The following is a 22,954-nucleotide window of genomic DNA, read 5'->3' as shown; positions in this document are numbered from 1 at the left end:
CCACACCTGGCCCTTAGCAGTTTGGCTTGCATGAAAGAATCAATCTTGGTGACAATGACTATGAAACCTGCTCTATTAACTGACCCAAATCTAAAGAGCTACAGAAAACCCATAAGGAAGGAGGAAGGGGAGTCAGCAGAAGCTGGAGTGGGAGGACACAGCTGGAACCCTCTTTACCAGAGACGTCTGCACCTCGCTCCTCTCCACCTGAAATGTCACAGAGATGCCGGGGTCTAGTCACATGGAGACTTCTATGCTCGCTCTCTGTCCCCACCTAACTCCCCCAAAAAGATGCCTGTGTGCACCTTGAGTGATTGAGTGAGCCAGGAGTTCCAGAAACATCGTGTGAGGCCAGTCTGTTGCACTTATCAGTTCTCTAAGTGTGACCAACCTGTCATCAGCAGGTGACCCTCCAGCACGTTATGAGATAGGTAATACAAAGCAACTCCCCAGAGTGTAAGAGCAAAGCCATTTTTCAAATGGCTTGGTTCATCTTACAAATGGCTTGCACACCCCTGGGTGAGTACTTGACTCACTGAAAGCCATTCCAAGTGAACCTTATTTTAAAATGTAGCCCAGTCCTTTCACTAAACAAAAGCAAAAGCTCTACCTCACAGGGCTGTTTGCAAAAGCATTAGAGGTGAGCATCCAGTGGTTTTTCATGGGAATGCCAGAAAAGCATAGGACTCTGTAATTGAGGAAAAGAGGATATGAGTTCTGGTGAGTCCCAACTTGCCTACACAGATTTTGGTAGCTTGATCAGAAAAGTAACTTGGGTATTCTCTAGCTGGTGTGTCTCATCTTGTGACAGTATGACATGGTGTTGTCATCTACAAGAGTCACACTGGAGAGCCTCACAATGAGTCACAGGGAAGGAAATTCCAAAAAGTCTCAGACCATCACAAGGAGGTGTATGATTCTGTGTTGGTCCACATGGGTAGCAATTCTTGACTTTGTGCTATTACATGTGGCCAGTGGGTCACAGGTTGGGCATGCCTACAAATCTAGAGAGTCTAGAGTAATAAATTACTAGTTGTTAACATGTAAACTACTATTTGTTATTTATAAGCAGTATTTTCTGCTTCTCCAGCTTCCATACAAAGGCAAATGGCTCAATACATAGACTATGAAGTCTAAGTGTTAAATAAATACCCACTATTACTACTCAGTGTTGGAAGAAAAACTAGTAGCAATTTTGGACAAAACAATTGCCCAGGCTGGGCAAAGGCAAACTGACAGGGGTGACTGGTGGGTAACACCAGCAGGGGCTTCTGAAGCTGAACACAGGCTCCAATATTCACACTGCAAAGCTCTGAAGGAGCATCATAGAGTGGGCAGGTAACCAGTCATTCCCTGCCACCAGCCCAACTCCAGGCAGGGGACACACCCCAGCCATCAGTGTCCTTTGGGACACGAGTGCTCACCCTAGGAAACAGAGATGCTTCAGTCAACAAGACTTGAAAACTCGGGGCCTATTACTCACCGCACACACGACTCATTGCCAAGATCATGTCCTCGTACACTGGAAGGGAGAATGGAAATGGACCATCACTGGGTGTGACTTTAACAGAAAGCAGCATTTTCCATGTCTAATTAAATTGACACGGGAAACTGTGATACTCATTTGAAAAATGAAACATTAAAATGGTAATATTTATCCATAAAAGGCTTATGTGCACCATAAATCCTTCTAACCTATTCACTTTTTAAACACAGGACAAGAACATTTTGTTCAACATAAATCCAACTGTACGTTGAATTGAATAACTTCCTGAGAGCTTCAATCATCTTAACTGCATTTGTAAGGAATCAAACTTGGCTTCTGATAAGGGAGTGAAATCATGTTTCATCAAAGCCCAAAGTGATAGTGTGCATTTTCTAACACCGTGAAATAGCTCTTAAACACAGACAAAGTACAATCTGGTTTTCTTGCCCAATGTCACTGCAGAGGCAAAACACACACAGCCCAGAGTGTGCATGTGTGTACTTCTATAGTACCCCGCCATTCCATGGACAGAATGGAGCTCTGTCAGCTCAGGGTGCATGTGAGTATACCTCCCCGACATCCCTCATCATTTGGACAGACTGGAGTCCTGCTCAGCTGGTATGCACACAGCTACGGGTACTCATGAGCAGTCTTCCACAACACTCCTCATTCCATGGACAGAACGGAGGCCTGCTCAGTGGAATATGCACACAGCTCAGGGTGCCTGTGGACACAGCTCCACAACAAACTTCATCCAGTGGACAGAATAGATTTCACTGTAAGACAAAGAAGGTACCATCTTACCTTTGCCAGCTATTTCAAGGATGGATACATCTTGACCTCTGTCGTCTTTCAAGGTTGCTTTGTATTCGCCATGGTCCTTCTTAGACAACTATGAATAAGACACATTCCATATTTACACAGAAATCAACACCATGATACAAGATGGTGTAGTAGTACATTTTTCCTTGCAAAGCATGGGAAATCGGTGTGCAAATTGGAAGGCATTGTCGAGTTTACAAGTCATGGAGAGTGCTGTTTTATTTCTCTGGCTGCATGGTACCTTTGGTATTAGCAGCTCACAGACCCCCTTCTCCAAGTCCGGCAGTGTCTCGGTTTCATAAAGAACATCATCCTTGAGCCATTTGAAAATGGTTTCCCTCTTGGTGTTTGCAACCTGCAGAACAGAAGTCCTAAGTGAATCGCTGTGGCTCAGGAGGGAAAAAAAAATCCTTCAGGGTTAGTCAACCCCAGACCTAAAGAAAACACCAGCTTTTACCCTCAACAGGCTCAGCGAGGGCTCATGGAAGAACTGTCACTTCTAATAACAGCAAATGCATTTCTCAATCGTCTTCTAAAAGCAGTAAGCCCTTACAGCTGCCCCCAACAGGACCAATGATGTCGGTAGGTGTAAAAAAAATCTCTCGTTTAATAGAAAATGTCACTAATGAGGCCTAAGCCAAGTGCTTTGATTCATAAATGTTCTTAGAGCTCTATAGATCACTGGGTGACTGACTGCTCTTTGAAAGTGTGGTATTCAGGTGCATGAACACATAGGGATGACACATAGAAGGAGAGCTTCCCTACATGGGAATTCCTCACAATTGAGCCTCTGGCTTTAGATGATAAGCTTTGCAGGGTTCTGATGGAGAGTAAACACACACACACACACACACACACACACACACACACACACACACACACACACGGCTGACACGCTATCTGAAGAAGAAGATGTTCTGCTTTGTGTAACAGATGTTGGATGGCCCTGGATTCCAGGAGGCTGAGGAGTCTGCATCCCCATACACACAGACCCCACACAGGTAATGCTAGCAATGGAACATGACAAATGATAATGCCATGGGATTGACTCTATAGACCAGTAATGTCATGTGTTTGGAATTTCCATAGCAGCTGTATGCAATGCTGTCACCAGTGACACCAGAGAAAAATCACATACCACAGGTATTTTTGCCTGCCTTAGTCCCCAGAGTTAAAAGCCAGCTTGATATAGAGAAGTCATTCACAGCATCTAAGGAATGGATAGAGACCATGCACTAGCCACCCTGGAAGTGCCCCCTTCTCGGTACAGAACATGAGTGAACACACATCACAGGGTAATAACTGCCTGGTCTTCTCTGGGTCTCCCTACAGTGCCCACCTCTCCCATCCTTCCCTGTTTCCAGGCTCACTCTGCTCATCAAGGGGGAAGCTGCTACTCAGTATGTGTGAAATCAAAGACTTTCCAATGCCCTTCAACATCATCTCTAAACAGCCTCCACCCTCCTGCCACGTGACTGGCGGGGTCTCACCCTGTGCACAACCCCTGTGCATCTTCTCTGACCCTGCAATTCATCTCTGTCACACTGGAACACTCAGGTGCCTAATGTGTACATGAGCATGCAAAGAGACACGAACAAGCAAATTCATCAGACATCACACACACACCATGCCTATGCCCATGCCCAAGGGGCACTGCTCTCTCATTGTCAGGGACAAGGACAGAATCTCTTGTTAGTGGAAAAATACAGACCCCCATAAGACAGGGAACTAGATCATCTTACAGTCAGGTTGCCTAGCAACAGGACATTGAGTCAGAGCCCTTGACCCTTTCACCCTGTAAACATCCTATACAAACATCCTGTTAGCTTGCCCCACCTTATGCAGATGACAGCTTCTTGTTCCCCCCACCCTGCAGGAACAAAAAAACCCTCTTGGAGAAAAATAAAGTGGCACCTTGATCAGAATCTAGACTTGGTGTATTTCCTTTGTATCTCCTGTCCCTATCATTCCGTCCTTAGGGTGGTCGAGAACCCGTTGTAGCCCTGCAGGCGGGGCATCTCATCACACAGCTCTAAGAGTATGACAAACTCCAACACACTTCCTTCTTGTTGTGATTAAGGTTTCTATTAAATACTTCTTTTGTTTTCAAATGCTTTTCTGTAAAAGTGTAAGGATATCCTAATTTCTGCTATTCTCTACACATTTTGTCACATAAATAAATTAAGAAATATCACCTGCCACAGTTATCACTGAATGAAAAAATATTCAGGAAGATGGCTTGCATCATTTATGGGGGCATAAATGTGTAAACGAAATACATGAGAGTGCAAAATACTCATTTCAAGATTTCTTTCATTTTCCTAATATCTGTGTCTACTGGCCTATGCCTCTCTGTGATCAGGGAACTTGAGGTAGTTTCAAATATCTATGGGCAGTTATACAGCACTCAGATGCTATCAGCCCCAGGAAGTGGACCTCTCATTTCTTCCCTGTCCTTAGGACACTGGAAGACCAGTGTATCTTGGTGCTATGGTCAGAACCAGAGCATCAGTCACCCTCCTCATTCCTGAGCATGACCTCTAACCTCCTAAGGAGTTGAGCTTTATAACGCTCACCTCAGAAACACATACCTTTCTATGCGTGGTAGACATTTGAGAAAATTGCTGTTTATCCATTATAAACTGCCTGTGTAAACAGCCCACTGTTCAGTAGAGGGCTAGCCTCTAGCCTCTAAATATCAATACTTCAGACCCCACCATCATACCCAACCCTTCTTACAACCCCACACCCACCAACTCTGCCCTCTTGATATAGGTCCATGACTTCTTACTGTGTAAAATGCACATAACATTGGCTGTCTTCTGACTGTGGTTAAGGGTGTCATTCAGTTCCTGCTCTCGGTCTCACCCCTTGGACCTGGACTATCCTGACCTATGAAGCCCCACCTTCCTGAAATAGCCTGCTTGTTTTCATCTTTCCTACTTGGGCTTTAAGTAATTTGTAAGTAGTTTAGGGACAAAAATAATGCACTATTATCCTTTATCCCCAGCACTTTCCACAGTGAAAGATATAAGGCAGATACTCAATAAGTTAAAGGTTTAAAGATTTGTTGATTAAAACACAACATAGAAATAAGCTTCTTTACTGAATTAACATAAGACATAAGAACCTGTTCCCCAAATGTGCCTTTTAGTCCCTGATGGTGTCATGTGGACAGCATGGTGGGTGCCTTTCCTCATGACATGCCTTCTCATGGAGTCACTGCTAACATTCTAAGTCCATGTTTTAGTAAGCTACCTCTTTAAGTCTTCTTTTGGATATCACAACACGAATGCTTTATGAGGAAGGGGGCACAGTCACTTACCATCTAAGTTCTCCAGGGTCCACTAGACCCTGAAGTCTCTTGTCTATTTGCACCTATACCTAGACCACCCACTTCACTCACCACAGCTGCTCCCTAACCAGCCTCCCCACAAAGAACATGTAGGGGAACAACAGGGTCTCTCACCTTACAGACAAGCCGAACATCACAGTCTTCGGTAACATCCCAGTGCAAATATTCAGCAAAATGAGGGCCTGTGGAGAAAGGAGGAAGTTCTAAAATAAGAACTTACATGTATGGATACCTACAGCTAAAGCAGATATTGCATACACATATGTATGTATGTTTTAATATAGCTCTATGTTCTATTTTGATGTATAAACATATTTGGCTGAAGGAGCTTGCTGTGCCCTATAAAGCCAAGGTATGTCTCATAGTCCTGAGGCCAACTTGTCTTAGAGCTGACTCTCTCCTGAGCCTCCTGTTCCTAGTGGGAGTACACAGTCCCCCTTCCTTACCACACTTGGGGTCTATTGCTCTTTAGATATTTATAATATCCAGCTCCTCACATTCTTGTTCCTGGGCTATGCATCTGACTGAACACCGAGCAGCATAGTGATCAAATCTTTTGAAGTAAGAATTAGTAGAGAAGATGAAGATAAAGCAATGTGACCTCGCAACTTTGTAGAAGCTTATCACTTCAGATCAGAGATGGACTCATGTATGTTTTTCAAAAATATCATTCATTTCTATTGAAATAAACATGGAGTAAGCCAAATCCTAATAAAACTATTGTCTCATTCAATACAACAATATAAAGCAGACTTGTGCTGATTTTTTTCATATTAATATATTTTATAAGGCCATAATTTAATTAGCGACCTGTTTAAAGCCTGTGGGTGGACTACTAGGAAGGTACCTGGGAGGTACTGGAGGGAGGAAAGAGGGGACAGAAAGTGTTGTGATTATATTTCAATTCAAAATATATTTTTTAAAACCTGTGGAGAAAGCAAGACCAAATAAGGAGTGGTCTGGACACTGGGATGGGGGTATCCAGAGAAGTCCATATGACTGGTCCAGAGGGTTCTACTGGGCTGAAGCAAGCACTGAATCTGGTTAACCTGAACTTCTACCACTTCTGTGTGAGGTTATCAACATGTGGCAGGCAGAGGAACATGGAAAGAAAGATGTTGGGAGAAATTATCAAGCTGCAGGACTAGTCAGCCATTGGTGCAGACGCTGGTTATAGATAGACCGCTTCTCTGATAAGGAGAGTAACAGGAAATGATGAATATATATCCAGGGTCAGCCAAGGTTAGAAGCCAGAAAGAATACAGGCAAAATACCCCTAGAGGACTAAAGACAGGGGAATCACCTAATTTCCAGAGCTAAAATGATGGTGTGATGTTTGATCATTCTACGTTTCTTCAGAGTCAGCTGTGAGATGCAGGGTCTGCTTGAGACACATTACAAAGCCAAGTCTGCACCTCATGGTGTGAGCGAGGCACCACCTACCTTGTTTCCTGAGGAATTCCTTCCTTTGAAATTCAGCCTCTTCTAGAACAGCTCTGAATGCTATTCAAAAAAAAATAGACAGATGAAATATCTCTCCATTCAAAGGAATTTTCTTTCCATTATGTTTTGTGGGCATGTGAAAATGTTCACTGTAGCATACCGTCTCCAATGAGCACCAATGAAGATTGATTCTTGGCTTTTCCATCTTGAATCTGCACAGTGTAGGTCCCTTCATTTTCTATAGTAAACCGATCCATGACCATCTCAATCATGCCAGTTGATCTGTCACATTTAATTCTGTGTGTCTGGAACCCATAAAAGACACAGAGAATGATGTGATGAAATTGCTTCTCCACATTGCAGTTATAGCTTGTGATTGTTTGAATAAGAATGGCCCTCAATAGGCTCATCTATTGAAATGCTTAATTACCAGGGAGTGAAACTGTTTGGGAAGTGTAGCTGGAGTTTTCCTGCCTGGCCCACAGTCAGGGCAAATCTCTCTCACCTGCCAGTCCCACAGCCGTCAGACCCGACCAAGTAAACACAGAGACTTGTATTGGTTTCAAACTGTATGGCCATGGCAGGCTTCTTGCTAACTGTTCTTTCAGCTTAAATTAATCCATTTTTATAAATCTATACCTTGCCACATGGCTCGTGGCTTACCGGCATCTTCACATGCTGTTTCTCATCGTGGTGGCTGGCAGTGTCTCTCTGACTCAGCCTTCCACTTCCCAGCTTTATTCTCCTCCTTGTCCCGCCTACACTTCCTGCCTAGCCAATGGCCAATCAGTGTTTTAATTATTGACTAATCAGCAACACATTTGACATACAGAACTTCCCACAGCAGGGAAGGATTAGGAGGTGTGTGCTGGCGCTGGCTCGCTCTCTCTCTCTCTCTCTCTCTCTCTCTCTCTCTCTCTCTCTCTCTCTGCCTGCTGCCTGTGGTTCAGGATGTAAAGCTCTCAGCTACTGTCCCAGTGCCATGCCTGTCTGCTTCCTGCCATGATGATCAGTGAATAACTCTCTAAAACTGTAAACAAGCCCCCAGTGAAATACTTTCTTTTAGAAGAGTGCCTTGGTCACGGTGCCTCTTCACAGCAACAAAAGACTAACTAAGACACACCAGATATTACATGTGAAGGAACTGGGGGACACAAAGTGTGAAGGCAATACAGACTCCATCTTAGGGTACGGCCACCTGCTGTATTCAGTTCTAGGAAGGACCTCAGGAGTGAGCCATGACAACTCAAAGAGATACAGGGCAGTATGCTCCTGCAGACATTCTGTCTGCAGTTTATGTCCCTTGAAGATATCCAGATAGTCCTGCTGAGCAAGTTGTGGTTCCTCACCAAAAGTCTAACCCACTGGTTTCAAATGTGGCTTCACACCAAAAGTCTAGACCAATAGTTTCAAAATAATCACCTTGCCTCATATCCCATCTACCCAATCCCAAGCATGTAATTCCCAGCTTGTGGTTTTTCCCTATAAAAACTTCCGACACCTGGGCTCTTGGCAGCTGCCACATTTCCTTCCATCTGCCATGTGGCAGCCCAGGTTGAACCTGAATAAATGAACCCTTATGTACTTTCACCGGAAACCGGCTCCTTGGTGGTCTCTGGGGGTTTCTCAAAACGGGTACAACTAAAGGAATTCAGAAAGAAAGTTATCAACTACACCTCTGGGTGAACCAAGGACCAAAAACAAACCACTGTCCCCTGGGAAAGGAAGAGAGACAGGAAGTTTCCCAGTGCATAAGTATGAACTTTATCCTCTGAAACAGTAAACAGCCTCCAGGTTGTAAATGGCTAAAGCCTACCGACTCTCCTGGCTTTGATCTCCAATAAACATACAAAAAATTAGGAAGAAATTCAAATATGCTTTCAAACATGTCAGTCACATGTTCTGTACTTGTATAACATCACTGAATATTTTCAAAGGGAGCTAGAAAAGGAGACAGACATACATATGTGCTCAAGAAAGGCCACAATGAAGGGGCACCAGCCTGCAGATTAGTCTTGAGGTAGAACCTTCTGGAGCAGGTTAATGACAGGAACTACGGGAAAGCACTGCGTCCTCATCCTGAAATGATGAGGTCACCACCACATCGGAGTGGAAGAATAAGAACTCTGTGAGCTGCCCCTGGGCGGTCCTTGCACATCTGTCTCATTTCAAATGACGACATTTGAATATCAAAAGCAACCTTCAAGTTGCTCAACAAATGGTCAGTATCTGTGCGATATCACTATCAATTTACCATCACTTCCTAGAACTGGAGGGACCCACTCTAACTAGTTAAGAAGTCACAGGTTTGAATTTCACCAACTAGAAGCTTAAAGACACTTCAGTTCCCCAGCTTTCTCTGCTCCCACGCCACAGTATCTGAGAAGGCTTTAGGAAATAATTAGGCATCTTGATGCAGCAAGACGAAGTTCTGTGATTTTACGAGTCCCATAAATACAGGGTTTTATGTGGCTTTCACAAAACAGGATCAGTCTTTAAATGTGAAAGTCACCTGTGGGCGGCTAATTAAAGAAGTGAAATGGTGTATCCTACTCCAAAAGATTAGCTCTGGAGCGGCACCGTCGCTCTCTGTGGCAGGTAGGGAATGTTAATCAAAAGATGTTCAGCGAATAATGTGCAATTACTCCATATTCCACTGCTTTTCCTAGCGTGATCTCTGCTCAGAGAAAATTTCTCCAATTACCTTGATCAGGCAGTACTGTCCCATGCACAGTATGCATTCACGTGGCTGTTTGCAGCCCACAAAATCTAACTGCACTCTGCTTTATCTAAAAGCATGTTATGGCTCCTATAGGACAGACTGACTAGATCATGTGATTTTTAAACACCACATGGTCCTGACATCCCAAGATTTCTGTTTGATAGACTTCATCTAGCCCTGTTTTGCAAGACATAAAGACCAGACTAAGAGCAGATAGTAAAGCTCATAGAAAAGAGAGTGGGTTGTCCACAAACATGGGTGGGCTCTCATTTCCAGTTCCCAGTCGATATGTGTGTGTGAACATCTGAATGGGAATTTAGGATTGGGTGACTTAGTGCCAAAGACATACACTGGGCATTTAGTGGAAAGAGGGACATACCAATAGATGACTCACCTAACCCACTCCTGAATAAAAGAGACCCCATAAAAAATAGATGTCCTATGCCTGGGTTCCCCAGCATGCTATAAATTAGACAAGGGTAAATATATCTAAACATAGTTAATGACTTCTCAAATGCTCCACAGTGAAAAATGAGGACTGTAATAATTTTAAGAATTTTTTATATAATCAAAAAGATAGAAAGATGGCTCATTCAGTAAAGTTCTTGCTTCACAAGCATTAGAAACTGAGTTTGGATCCCAGAACCCATGTAAGAAGCTCAACATGGTAGCACATGCCCAGAGACAGCAAAATTGGAGGCAGAGACAGGTAGAGCTCTATAAGCTTGCAGGTAGCTAGGCTGGTCTATTTGATGAAATTCCAGGCCAATGAAAGACCCTGTCTCAACAAAAAAGGGAAAGATGCTGAAGGAAAATGCCCACGTGTCACCTCAACCACTTATACAGGTGAATACACACACACACACACACACACACACACACACACACACACACACACACACAAGCATAACAAAGGCCAAGTGCTTATATCTTAGCTAGCATAGTAGCCATTTATGAGAGCCCCATCCCTTCCTCTGTCCAGATCAGATCCAACACACCAAGGCAGCAGCTCAGGAGGACCAAGGAGGACCAAGAGACTTCTCTTCTACCTGGTGGCCCCCATGGGAGCTGTCAGAGGAAGGAACATAGGGAACCATTTCCCAGAACAGAGCAAAATGACAAGGCTTCAGAACCACAATCAGGAAGAAAGAGACTAATTCATCAAGTTAATCCCCTTTTATCTTGAACATTTTCCTAAACCCAAACTCCAAGTCTCTAAAATACAGTTCCTCATTTTTCATTTTAACACATTTGGATTTTAAAGTCAGCCTAAGTTGTACCAAACCAAGCCTGAATCTCTGAGCACTGTGAAAACCACAACCTGGAGCCATCTGGTCAACCTTCTGAACTCCTGTTTCTGGAACTCAGAAAGGGTAGGAATGAACACAAAACATTGACTCTGAGAACCTTCCAAGTAAACCCAGATTTCTTTAAGCTTTAGGTCACTCCCAGCTCAGCAAATCCAGGTGCCTCTGAACCACAGCTCACATCCAAGAACTCACCTCACTGTCAGAGACTTCTCTGTCATTGATAACGAATCGGAAGCTGGCATCAGGTGAAAGATGCTCTGCCTGGAGCCAGAAGCGGACCTGACCCTTATCGAAAATCTCATAAGCTAATTCTGACTTCAGAGGAATTGCTACAGGAGGAAGAGAAATCATAAGTCGGCAGTGAACAGATCATCCTCAGATGGACAGCTACAGATTGGAACACCAAACCCAGTTCCTAAACATTTCAAGAAGGTGAGCCACGGAGTATTGCCCAGCATCATGGAAATAGGATATCAAAATCATATGAAAATCCTCCTGTTTGATGAGTTCCTTGAGACTCTCTGGACATGGTCAGAGGTTGAGAAGTGACTCTGTGAGATAGCCTTTGCTAGACAACTGCTTGGATTAGGAACAGACAGGCAAGTTTCCATATCATGAGCTGGCACTTCTCCCAAGTAGGTCTTTATAAGCCTAATGAAGGCCCTCCCTCCTCCTGGGGCTGCAAATGCATGTATGAAACAAGGAGATTACTTACTGGGGTTCTTTATCTCATTGCTCAATGCCATCAAACGCTCAAGTTCTAAAATTAAGAAAAAAAACTTCATCAGTTTTCACCCATGCATTCAGAAGTCTGTGAACAACACTGTGGTGGTTTGAATAGGAATGGCCCCCAGAGACTCATGTGTTTGAAACCTTGGCCTACAGAGAGTGACACGTCAGGAGGTGTGGCCTTGTTGGAGTGTGGCCTTATTGGAGGAAGTGTATCACTGTGGAGGAGGGTTTTGAGGTCTCATTTTTGCTCAAGCCATGCCCAGTGAGACAGTTCACTTCCTGTTGCCTGCAGATCGAGATGTAGAACTCTCAGGTCCTTCTCCAGCACTATGTCTGCCTGCATGCTGCCATACTCCCCGTGATGATAATAAAAGACTAAACCTCTGAACTGTAAGCCACCCCAATTAAATGTTTTCCTTTATAAGAGTTGCTGTGGTCAAGGTGTCTCTTCACAGCAGCAGAAACCCTAAGACAAACATCAAGGCTAAATTCACATCACCAAGGTTTACTCTGAGGTCATGAAAGTAAATGTAAGGACAGAGAAGGGGCTTTAACCTTTAACACACTAGCAGTCTACTCCAGCCAAGGTCCTCACCATGAAACCCACTTACTAAAAGGACAGTTGAAGGTGAGACATGGGAGTGTGGGTCTGGGCAAGGCAGGCATTCCGGAAATCTAGGATAATCTGCAGAGAGTGGATAAAGCGATAACTTTGGGAATGGCTGTTCTCTCTAACACAGGAGGCGCTTTCTGCAGCTAACCTGCTCCTGGGAATATGCTGAGGCTAGTGGGTCTCTTTCCCCTTCCAAGACTTCCTTCTTATTCATAGTGAAGTTCCCTGATTCAAGCAAACCCTCGTTGTGGCAAATTGCAATGGGGTAAAAGCAGAATGCATGGCTCCAGAGGAACCCTGAGCAAAGTCAGAAAAGCTAAAGTTCCAAGATGTCTCTCCATTTCTTCCCCTTCTTCCTCCCCTCCTTTCCTTCACAAGACTAGAATTCATCCATGTCAGGGACATATGGGAGCATTCATTTGTGATAAATAAAGAAGTCAGATTCCTCTCAACCAAAAGCAAACTTCATCTGACCTCTGTTCCCAGTGACACCTCCTAGCAGGGATGTGCATAAATCAAGTGAACCACACTTGGGTCCCTGAGATCTCGCTTGGGTCACCAGTTATGTAAAGCATGGCAGACACTGCATCCTATGCATCTACATGAAGCTATAATGCAGAATGCCCTGTGGGAATTCAGTGCAGAGGAATACAGTGCCATTTCTTATGCGAGCAGAGAGGGTCCTCAAAGGCAGATTGCCAAACCCCTTCTGTGCCACTTAAGGAGGGGCAATGCCAACTCTCTGCTGTTCTTAGGTGAGTCTTGTTCAGTTTGTCTGAGTTTGGCAAAATTTAACCAAAACTGAAGTTGACCTGCAAACCTGTGGCACCATCAGCATATCATGGGCGCCCTCCTCCCAGGTGTTCACCTCCCTCCCCACAGTGCATGGGGTGAAGGTGTCTCCCCAAGTTCACATGTCATAAACTGACTCTTCTGTGAGCCGTATTGAGGTGGGTGTGAACCAACACTTCTGTCCCAGCAGTGGGCCCTTATTGAGACAGTGAGGCCCTTGTAAAGACTGAGTTCTGCTTCCTTCATGTGTTACTTTCCAAGACAGAAAGAGGCAGCAAAAGACCTCTAGTCTAGGTTTGCTGAATTTCTAAAGAAATCTTGGCTCACGAGCAAACCCCATGCCCACCCTTCTTCCCAATCCAATGTGTTTTCTCTGTATTAGGGTCAGTCTCTGAAAGTGTGACAAAGCCAAGAATGACCAGCCCGTGTCAGGAAGACGTTACCTTCCTCGTCCAAAACGAAGCTGGAGGACACACCATCCGTGTCACTTACAGATACCGAATATGTCCCTATGTCTTCTTTATCTGGATTCTTAAAATACAGCTTCGAACTGAAAGGAAAAAGAAGGGCGAGCGTTAGTCACTTCTGCCTGCAGAAGCCAAGGGTTCGCAGCCTCGGGCTTCCCGGCGACTTACTGATCGCCCTCAGTGTGAACCTCGAACCGCTCCTCATCAGCAATCTCTTCATAGGCCTTGCACCAGGTGAACTGGGAGGCATCTGTCATTTCCTGGCAGTCAAACCCAAGGTAGATGTTGCCCTCCTCATCCACACCAGCGCTGATCTCCTTTGTGCCTATAAGGGATGGGAGGAAGCAGGGGGATCCTCAGGAACACCGTGTCCCCTAGATTCCCTTTCTAGAGAGGGGGTGGCACAGGCCAGGTGGAAGCTTGCCTGGCGTTGGTTACATCATCAGTTTTACTTAATGTCTATCCAAAATGGACCAGAGAGGCTTAGAGGAGCAATCACCCCTCAGGGAGCTGGCTGACAAAGCCAGCCACTGGCTCTGCTGATGCCATTTATATCAGCAAACTTCTGCTGGCTTCCTCTCCAGCACTTCAGAAACCCCCATACTGCCTCTCAGACTGACCTGTCATCCCCACGCCATAACCTGGACAGTCACGTTTACGCTACCCCATATCACCCACACATTCTTCCTTCTCCACATCAGTTATTCTGTCTTCTGGGGAATAGAGGCTGCTATTTGTCTAGTATGTGTTGACCAAGGTGAACAGCTTAGCCTGACACCAGACATTCAGAGTACAATTCTCAGAAGCTAGGAATGGGGGACGGAGAAATGGCTCAGCCATGAAAAGCATCTGCTGCTCTTTCAGAGGAGCTGGGTTTGATTCCCAGCACCCACAGGGTGGCCCACAACCATCTGTAACTCCAGTTCAAAGCAATCTGGTGCCCTCTTAGAAGGCCTCTGAGAGCATCAGTCACATACATGGCAAAACACACACACATAAAATAAAAACAAATCTTTAGGCGGGGGATGAAGAGGGAGAGGAAGAGGAAGCTGTATTATTGCTGGTGGTGGTAGTGGTATTGACAGGCAGACAAAGCTAAGCTCTGCTGGTGAACGGAACTAAAGTCAGTAATACAGATGTTCCTGGGTTACCAGGAAGATGAAAAAGAGGGAAACAGAGACAGGAGAGAAAGAGGCTCCAGGAGTAGACCATGGAGGTCTCAGCTCTTGGCTCCATCACCTGCCTAAACCCAGACACACAACCAGCCTATGCATCCTGTGAGCTGGTTTTCAGCCCCAGAGGTGCCTCTTTGCAAGATCACCTCCAAGGAGTCCAGTGTAGCCAAGAAAGTGGCCAATAGCTCTATAGCCTTCTGACCCCTGCAGCTGTAGAAACACACAGTCCCTCTTGGACATTGTTTTTACTCCTTAACAATCTCTCCACACCAGGCAGATGACCATATGCTCAGGGGCTTAGAGCAGATGCGAAGCCCGGACGTAGCCTTGCTTCTCCTGTCAATCAAGTTCTGCTTAAAACATGTTTGGGGAACTCATGGGGAAGCAAAAAAGAGTTCAGCGAGGAAGGGGTAAGCAGAGGATGGGGGTGTATATAATCAAAATACATTATATACACATATAAAATTATCAAAGAACTTTTAAAACATTTAAAATGTATTTAAACACACCTCCACCCATGCATACATATACGTACAGAGCATGAGTGCTCCTCTCAAGGTCCCACTGTGGGGTGACATGTACTGTGGTGAACAGCCTGAGAGGTGGGGCCTCACCTGGCCGGGCCTCCACAAGCACAGGCTCCGATGTGTCGGACGGCTTCCCTGGTCCACTGGCGTTCACTGCTCGAACTCTGAACACGTAGGTCTTACCTTGCTGCAGGTCACTGACCTTGAAAGGACAGAAGAAATATGTGCTGGGGCAGACAGGGGCCAATCTCACTGACAGATGAGCAGATCTGGGTTTGTCTACTTCATTTGTTCCTCAGAACACTGGCATGCAGAACCAAACGCTATTGATGAGGTTACAACCTGATGATATTTAACATGATTCTCCAGGATCAGATACTATTTAAAATGTGGTTTCCGGCTGTGAGAACCATCCCGTAGGCATACCGGAATCGAATCACTCTCTTTTCACATGTATGTGCATACTGTTCCCTATCATGGCTGGATTCTAATGTAATCATTGACTCACTCACAGGAGACTGTTTTCCGCTGTGAATCTGCTCTGTGGAGAGAACCACTGCCCGTGCCTCCTCAGTGTGCTCCAGGGCCTGACACACATGTCGCCTTCCTTGAAGGAAGGTGCACAGGCTTCTGTCTAAACCTGGGTCAGGAAAGGTCAGCACCAGAGGATGCAGGCCAGGGACTCAAAGACGCTGTCACTGACCCAGTGACAAGAAAACTGCAAGTGTTAAATATTTGGAAAATAAGGGTGGACTACTTTACACTGTGCATGTGTGTGAGTGTGTGCTCCTGTGGATATGTGAATATAGGTGTGCAGGTGTGTATGCATGTAAGTGCATGTGGCAATGCAGGTATGTATATATATATATATATATATATATATATATATATATATATATATATGTGTGTGTGTGTGTGTGTGTGTGTGTGTGTGTGTGTGTGTGTGAGAGAGAGAGAGAGAGAGAGAGTGCTGGTGTGCATATGTGGGATGCTATGAATTCACATATGTGTATATATGTGGGCACAGTCATACATCTGTGTGCATATGTGTACATGAGTGGGTAGGTTCAAGTTTGCATGTGTGTACAGGTATACAAGTATGTGTGCATATGTGTAATAGTGCAAATGTGGTGCATGCGTGTGTGGACATGTGTGATTGCTGGTGTGAAATTATGTGTATGTGTGTAAGTGCAAATATGTACATGTGTGCATACGAGTGCATGTGTATGAGTGCATGTATTCAAGTGTATGTATGTGGCAGTGCAGGTATGTGTCTATGAGTGTATTTGTGCATATGTGTGCATGTGTGAGAGTGCAGGTGTGCATATATGCATGTGTGGGCTTCTGTGTGTGTATATGTGTATGTGTGTGAGTATAGACATGCATGTGTTTACATGTGTATGAGTATGAAGGTACCTATATTTGTATAATAGGATGTATACATGTAAGCGTACATATGAATGGGTGCAGATGTACATGTGTGCATGTTAGTACAGCTGTATATGTACATGTGTGAGAGCACAGGTATGTGTATATAGGTATATGTGTGTGTATATGCATGCATGTGTGTCAGGTGAGTACAGCTATGTTTATGTACACATGTATATAGCACAGGTGTATGAATATGCGTGGATGAGTGTGTGCATATGCATGCCTGTGTGTCAGGTGAGTACAGCTATGTGTATGCACACATGTGTGAGCACAGGTGGATGAATATGCGTGGATGAGTGTGTGCATATGCATGCATGTCTGTGCACTAGTGTGTGTTGCTCATCAACTAGATAAGCAATTGTTATTAGCAATAATTATTAAAGATAATCATTAAATAATAATTATTATTCAATAAGTAATTGTTAAAGATGAGCAATTACTATTAGCAACTACAGGAACTAGGTGAAGCGAATGTTGGGCTTGAGGTCGGAGCACACAGGTGCCGCCCTCCTCTACATACAAGGGGCGTGGTCTCTGCATACAAAGGGGCGTGGTCCTAGGGCGGGCTTGCAGGTCAGGGAAGACCGGGAGCTTGTGCCACACCCGCTGGAACTTCTGCACTCGCTGCGGACCCGGCAGTGAGCTCCTCCCCGCCCCCCGCAGCGGTCTCCACACACCTCTCCCCTAGAGACCTTGGCCAGTCTGCTAAAGGGTCAAAACCATGCCTGTGAAAGGGGTGGCAGTCACCTTCAAATAGCGGTTCGGAGTGGCTGCCTCGCTGGCGATCTTCCACTCCCCTGCATCCTCTTCCTTAAAATCCACAAAATATCCAGACACGGGACTGCTGCCCGAGTACACTGGGGCTTTCCACAGCATGACCAGAGAGGAGTCGCGGACCTCGCAGAATGTCAGGTCATAGGCGGGACCTGAAAGGTTATGAAATCTGAGCAGCAGCGTGACCCTGTCTCCCGTGCAGGGCCTCCTACCCCCACCACTCACATGACCCCCAACCCCATCACTCCAGGGATTTCCCCTGCTGCCTTGGCAAGGGCTTCCCTCCACAGACATCACATGTATCCTCTTCACATTAAGATACCACTCTCTCTAGAAGGTTCCTGATGCTGGGGCTGGAAAGAGTCCAGCTTCTATCCCCTCCATCAGGCACCTGGGTGAATATGAACCAAGTAATCCACAGTGCACATCACTCTCTCGGGCCAGCACATGGGCATCAGAGACACAATGTGCAGAAACTGTTACCATCACTGTGCTACAAACCTCCCGGCATGCTAACCTAACCCACGTAACAGTTCTCTCTAGGGTTCCGGCAAGCCACAGGAGTCTGGGCTGACTCCGCATTCCCAGAGGAGCTCTTAGAAGCAATGGGAAAGGTGGTGTTGCCCAACTTCATCTTAATTAGATCTCACTGTAGCCAGTGTGTGCTATTACACCAGCTTGTATGAAGCCTTCGAGAAGACTCTGGAGCTGGACATGGCGGGGCAGACCTGTAATTCTGGTTACTCGGGAAGGTGAGGCAAGAGGATTGAAAGTTCAAGGTCTGTCTTGGCTACAAAGGTAAGTGCAAGCTAGCTAGGCAACTTAGTAAAATCCTCTCTCAAAATAAAAACAGAGTGATAATGGACAGGAGTTATGAAAGAGAATACAAAGCTAATATCTTCCCAGTTCTAACTCTGCTACAGACTTTTTTAAAGGTTTTGGTGGTAGAAAAGTGCGTGGAAATATATTCAATAGCAAAAGAGTAAAATCCAATGTGAAGCTCCACAACTTCAGAATGCCTACAGACTCTGGGTCTGGTTAATTTCAGTGCGTGAATTCTTTTTTATTTCTGAGTTTTTAATATAAAGTTGATCTTTAAAAATAATAGGAAAAGGCTACAGATGTAGCTGCATGATAAAAGGCTTGCCAAGCTGGTGGGAAACCCTGGCTTCATTCCGGGGGAGGGGCTGAAAAAGAGACCAGGAGGCAGGGGAGGAGGAAGAGAAAAAGAGGAAGAGGAGGAGGGGGAGGATGTTGTTCTGAAGAGTCATTTCTAAGGTTAAATTAAGCTCAACTTAATTTAATGGAAACGAGGAAAGAAAGAGGAAGGGATGGACATAGGGACATGGGAGAGGAAGCAGGGAAGGAGGAAAGGAAAGAAAGAGAAGGGAGGAGGGAGGGAGGAAGGAAGGAAGGAAAGAGAGAAAGAGGGAAGGAAAGGAGGAAGGAAGGAAAGAGAGAAAGAGGGAAGGAAGGGAGAGAGGGAGGGAGGAAGGAAAGAAGGAGGAAGGGAGGAAGGGAAAGAGGAAGAAAGGAAGGAGGAAAAGAGAGAAAGAGGAAAGAAGCAGGACATGGCAATCAGCACTGCAGCAATTGTACTTCTCAGAGCTGGGGCCCCTGCTTCTCAACATCCTGGAGCACAGGAGTGGGGACCCTGGTGATGTTCTCTGCCTTGACTTGAGCAGGGCTCGTGGCTCCCTTCCTGCCTGGGACCTTTTGCCTTTATCTTCTCTTGGCTCCTTAGGAGCTGATGGCCACAGCCACATCTGTCGTGGGTCATAGGTCAGGTGCCAGCTGCACATTGTGGACTCTGGGACATTCCCTCTCCTCTGTGGCCTGGGCTAGCGGCTCCCTCTATGCACTGCCTCCCCGCTCTGTACTCAGAGCCCCTTCCCTGGCTGTGCTCGGTTGCAATGGTCCAATCTCACTACCACACACAGCTCTTGCCACAGTCTGCACCATGGGCATGGCTGCCTTCTCACTGTGGAAGTAAGTGACAGCATACTAGCAGCCACCCAAAAGCCTGCTGTGGGAGCCTCCTCTGGCCAGCTGTGCTGATGTAGGGAGATGTGTCTGGGAAGACCGTCTCACCAGGTTCTGGCGCTGTCCAAGCCTCACACTTGAAATGCTCGCTGGGATCCGACGGCTGCCCAATGCCTGCCAGGTTGGTGGCGGCGATTTTGAACTCATACAGTGAGCCTTCTGTCAAGCCGTCCACCTGTATGGATTTTATTTCAATTAATATAAGAAGTCAAAGCTGTGTGAAAATGCACAGGGACCGCGGAGGACTCATGACGAGTTTGCAAAGAGAACTGTAAGCTGAATGAACGGTGCTGGAGAATTAGACATTGCAAAGAGGCCACTTCTGCACCTAGTATGTGGCAGTCATGACACATCAACTCTATGATGGCTTCCACCAGGCTGATACATGGTGACCTCTGGGCAGGTGAAGAGCTGGGCTGAGAGAAAAAAGCGATGCCCATAAAGAGCAAATCAGGAGCAGGAGGGCAGCTCCAAGCCCTGCTCCGTCGACTGAGGTTGGTGCAATGGAGTAGGGTCTCGCAGAAACCCTGACTCCAGCCTGGCTTAAGTAATGCTGGGTTAACGTTCAGCTGTAGTCACCGGACCTGTCTCCTGTAGTCGCTACAAAATCTACTCCCTAAGTTCAAGTGCTGCCTGGGTTTCATGGTTTTTCAAGTTGCTACAGTCTTCGGTCTACAAAGAAGAACTGGGGTCTCTGTCAGTCATGGGCAAGACCCGAAAGGAAGATCTTTGACCCAGCAGCTTGGCACGATGAAAGCCATATCCAGGTCTGGATACTGATTTCCAAAGCGAGACCTTGGTGGTTAAAGTGCTTTATTCCCCAGAGGGCAGAGCCATCTCACCTACAGAGTAAGCAAGGGGTTCTGACAGGGTCACAGGTCCAATAAAGAGCCACTGGATGCTGAGGGTGAACTTGGAAAGTATCAATATTGTCACACACATTGAGTTTAAGCCACACACATCATAACATGTAAGTATTGTAAATAAAGTTAAAATGTTACAAAATTATATTATAAAATATATCATAAAGCAGTTTTCTATATGACAGATATTAGACGGCTAAGAACTCGCCCCAAATTCTCCTTTTTCCAATGTGTCTGCTATGATCGGTTTTTATGTGTTGGTGATGAGGTGAACTCAGATGAGAAAGACATCAGCAGTTGACATCAAAATCAAGGATTTGACTCCAGATCTGTCACTCCCTCTGCATCTGGGTGTGACACACTAGAACAGGAGATGGGAAACACTGGGATTTCTAGGAAAGGGTGATGTGGTGGTTTGAAAGAAAATGGCCCCCAAAGGGAGTGGCACTGTTAGGAGGTGTGGTCTTGTTGGGGGAAGTGTGTCATTGTGGAGGCGGGCTTTGAGGTCTCATATATGCTCAAGCCAATTTCAATGTTTCAGACCACTTCCTGTTGCTTCTGAGTCAAGATGTAAGAACTCTCAGCTCCCTCTCTAGCTCCATGTCTGTCTGCATGCTGCCATGCTCCCCGCCATGACAATAATGGACTAAACCTCTGAAACTGTAAGTGAGCCACCTCAATTAAATGTTTTCCTTTATAAGAGTGGCCATGGTCATAGTGTCTCTTCATAGCAATAGAAACCCTGACTAGGACAGGTGGTTATTGACAAAGAGCAGTGTTCTCCCATCAGCACTTGCCCAGCTAGATCCTTACCACCACTACCACCACCACCACCACCCTCCTACCCCCAAACTCCACCCCCACTTCCCCCATTCTACATACACACACAGGGCTGGGATCCTAGAATGGAACACACCATTCCTGCCAACTGGTCATTAGCTGACTATGAAGTCTTCCTAACCTGGCCTCTTTATTGCTTCTTAGCTTCCTAAGATCCATCTAGATCCAAATGCCATGCCCTCCTAATTCTAGGATTTTTTTAACTACTTCTATTTCAGGATCAAAGGACCCAAAAACCAACTGAACTCTGAAACTCTGAATGAAGGAGTCCACCCAAAGGTCACCAGAGGTCACCTAGGCAAAAGCAGAGGACAGACCAAAACCGACCGTCAAAATCCTCTCTTTGACAGGCGAAGAGTTGACTTCATGCCAGTTCTTATGGTGTACTTCTCGCTTGTCTAGGTAGTAGCCCAGGATGGCCGAGCCACCGCTGAATTTAGGCACCTTCCAGCCCAGGGTCATGGAGTGGCCATCACAGTTGAGAAGGGTGATCCCGTATGGATGAGAAGGGACAGCTACGAGAACACAGAAGCATGGCAGTCACGAGGGCTCTGTATCCCTCCTCCCACCAAGCAGCCACCTTTGGAGTCACAGCGGGGAAACAGACACACAGGCATCCCCGCTCAGTTCACGGCTTCCTTCAAAGGAGGTGAGTTTAGGAGTACCACTTCCTTTCACCTGTGTCCATTGCTCTTTCTAAATGCAGTGTCAAGCATTGTGATGATAGGACAGGAACCTGTTTAAACCTGGTCCAGACATGGAGCAGGTACCCTGCGGCCCCTGTAGGTGAGCAAAGGCAGCTTTCCAATCTGCCTATGAGAGGAACAATCACCAGGTGGCCAGAAGGGGGCAGCACTATCCATTGCGTTCTCAGTCAGTTATGAAAACTTCAGACTAATATGGGTACGTAGCTCATGTTTCCCTGTTTGGACACCATGACCAGAGGAATGCCACCTTCCCCAACAAGCTTAGGAGTACGCCCCACCTTCCCTCTGACTGAAGACTGGTTCATCCTCAGTAATTCCCACTGGGAGCAAGGACGAGCCTTCGGCTTCCTGCCGTAGGAATGGGGTAAAAGGCAAGTAAGGATGAGCACAAGTCTTCTGGGAAGACAGAGCCGTGTGAATCAGAAACAAATGTTCTCTGCTCCTGTGCTCACCTGGGAGTGACCAGAGTCCTCAGACTGTTCTCAGAAGTCCCAGAGCTGGGAGCAGTGGTATACAATCCCAGCATGTGGGAGGCAAAGGTAGGTGGAGCTCTGTGAGTTCAAGGCCAGCCTGACCTGCATAGTGAGTTCCAGGCAAGCCAAGGTTACATAGAGACCCTGTCTCAAGAAACATAAAAAACGGGGGTAGGGGGGAAGGGGGATCCCAGAAATAGTATTGCTGGGGACGGGGAAAACCTTAACTTCTGAAAATGGTGGTAAAGTTATTTGGAATGAAGAGCGAATACTGTCACGGAAATATGCATATGTGACTGACGTTGGTGTTTTAAAGTATTCCTCCTGCAAATGCTCAGCAGCAGAGTGAGCCCCACAAAAGGCTACAGCAACAAGCATA

The 22,954-nt window shown here is 45.9% G+C and overlaps 1 protein-coding gene across 1 annotated transcript in view; it reads right to left on the bottom strand.

Moving 5' to 3' along the window:
- Positions 1–22,954, bottom strand: part of Myom2 (myomesin 2) — an 89,605-nt gene that overhangs the window by 8,168 nt on the left and 58,483 nt on the right. Inside the window, exons 19-32 of the mRNA XM_052751769.1 lie at positions 21,723–21,910; positions 19,741–19,867; positions 17,623–17,801; positions 15,532–15,646; positions 13,911–14,067; positions 13,719–13,825; positions 11,854–11,898; positions 11,331–11,467; positions 7,267–7,411; positions 7,107–7,166; positions 5,778–5,845; positions 2,550–2,663; positions 2,291–2,378; positions 1,484–1,522 (exon numbers count right to left, since the gene is read on the bottom strand). Coding sequence (XP_052607729.1) covers positions 1,484–1,522; positions 2,291–2,378; positions 2,550–2,663; positions 5,778–5,845; positions 7,107–7,166; positions 7,267–7,411; positions 11,331–11,467; positions 11,854–11,898; positions 13,719–13,825; positions 13,911–14,067; positions 15,532–15,646; positions 17,623–17,801; positions 19,741–19,867; positions 21,723–21,910 — 1,569 coding nt within the window. The remainder of the gene's footprint in view (positions 1–1,483; positions 1,523–2,290; positions 2,379–2,549; positions 2,664–5,777; positions 5,846–7,106; positions 7,167–7,266; positions 7,412–11,330; positions 11,468–11,853; positions 11,899–13,718; positions 13,826–13,910; positions 14,068–15,531; positions 15,647–17,622; positions 17,802–19,740; positions 19,868–21,722; positions 21,911–22,954) is intronic.

Source organism: Peromyscus californicus, unplaced genomic scaffold (genome assembly GCF_007827085.1).
Source record: "Peromyscus californicus insignis strain IS unplaced genomic scaffold, ASM782708v3 Scaffold_23__1_contigs__length_62951481, whole genome shotgun sequence".
Taxonomy (NCBI): Eukaryota; Metazoa; Chordata; class Mammalia; order Rodentia; family Cricetidae; genus Peromyscus; species Peromyscus californicus.
This window is presented reverse-complemented; position numbering and strand designations above follow the sequence as displayed.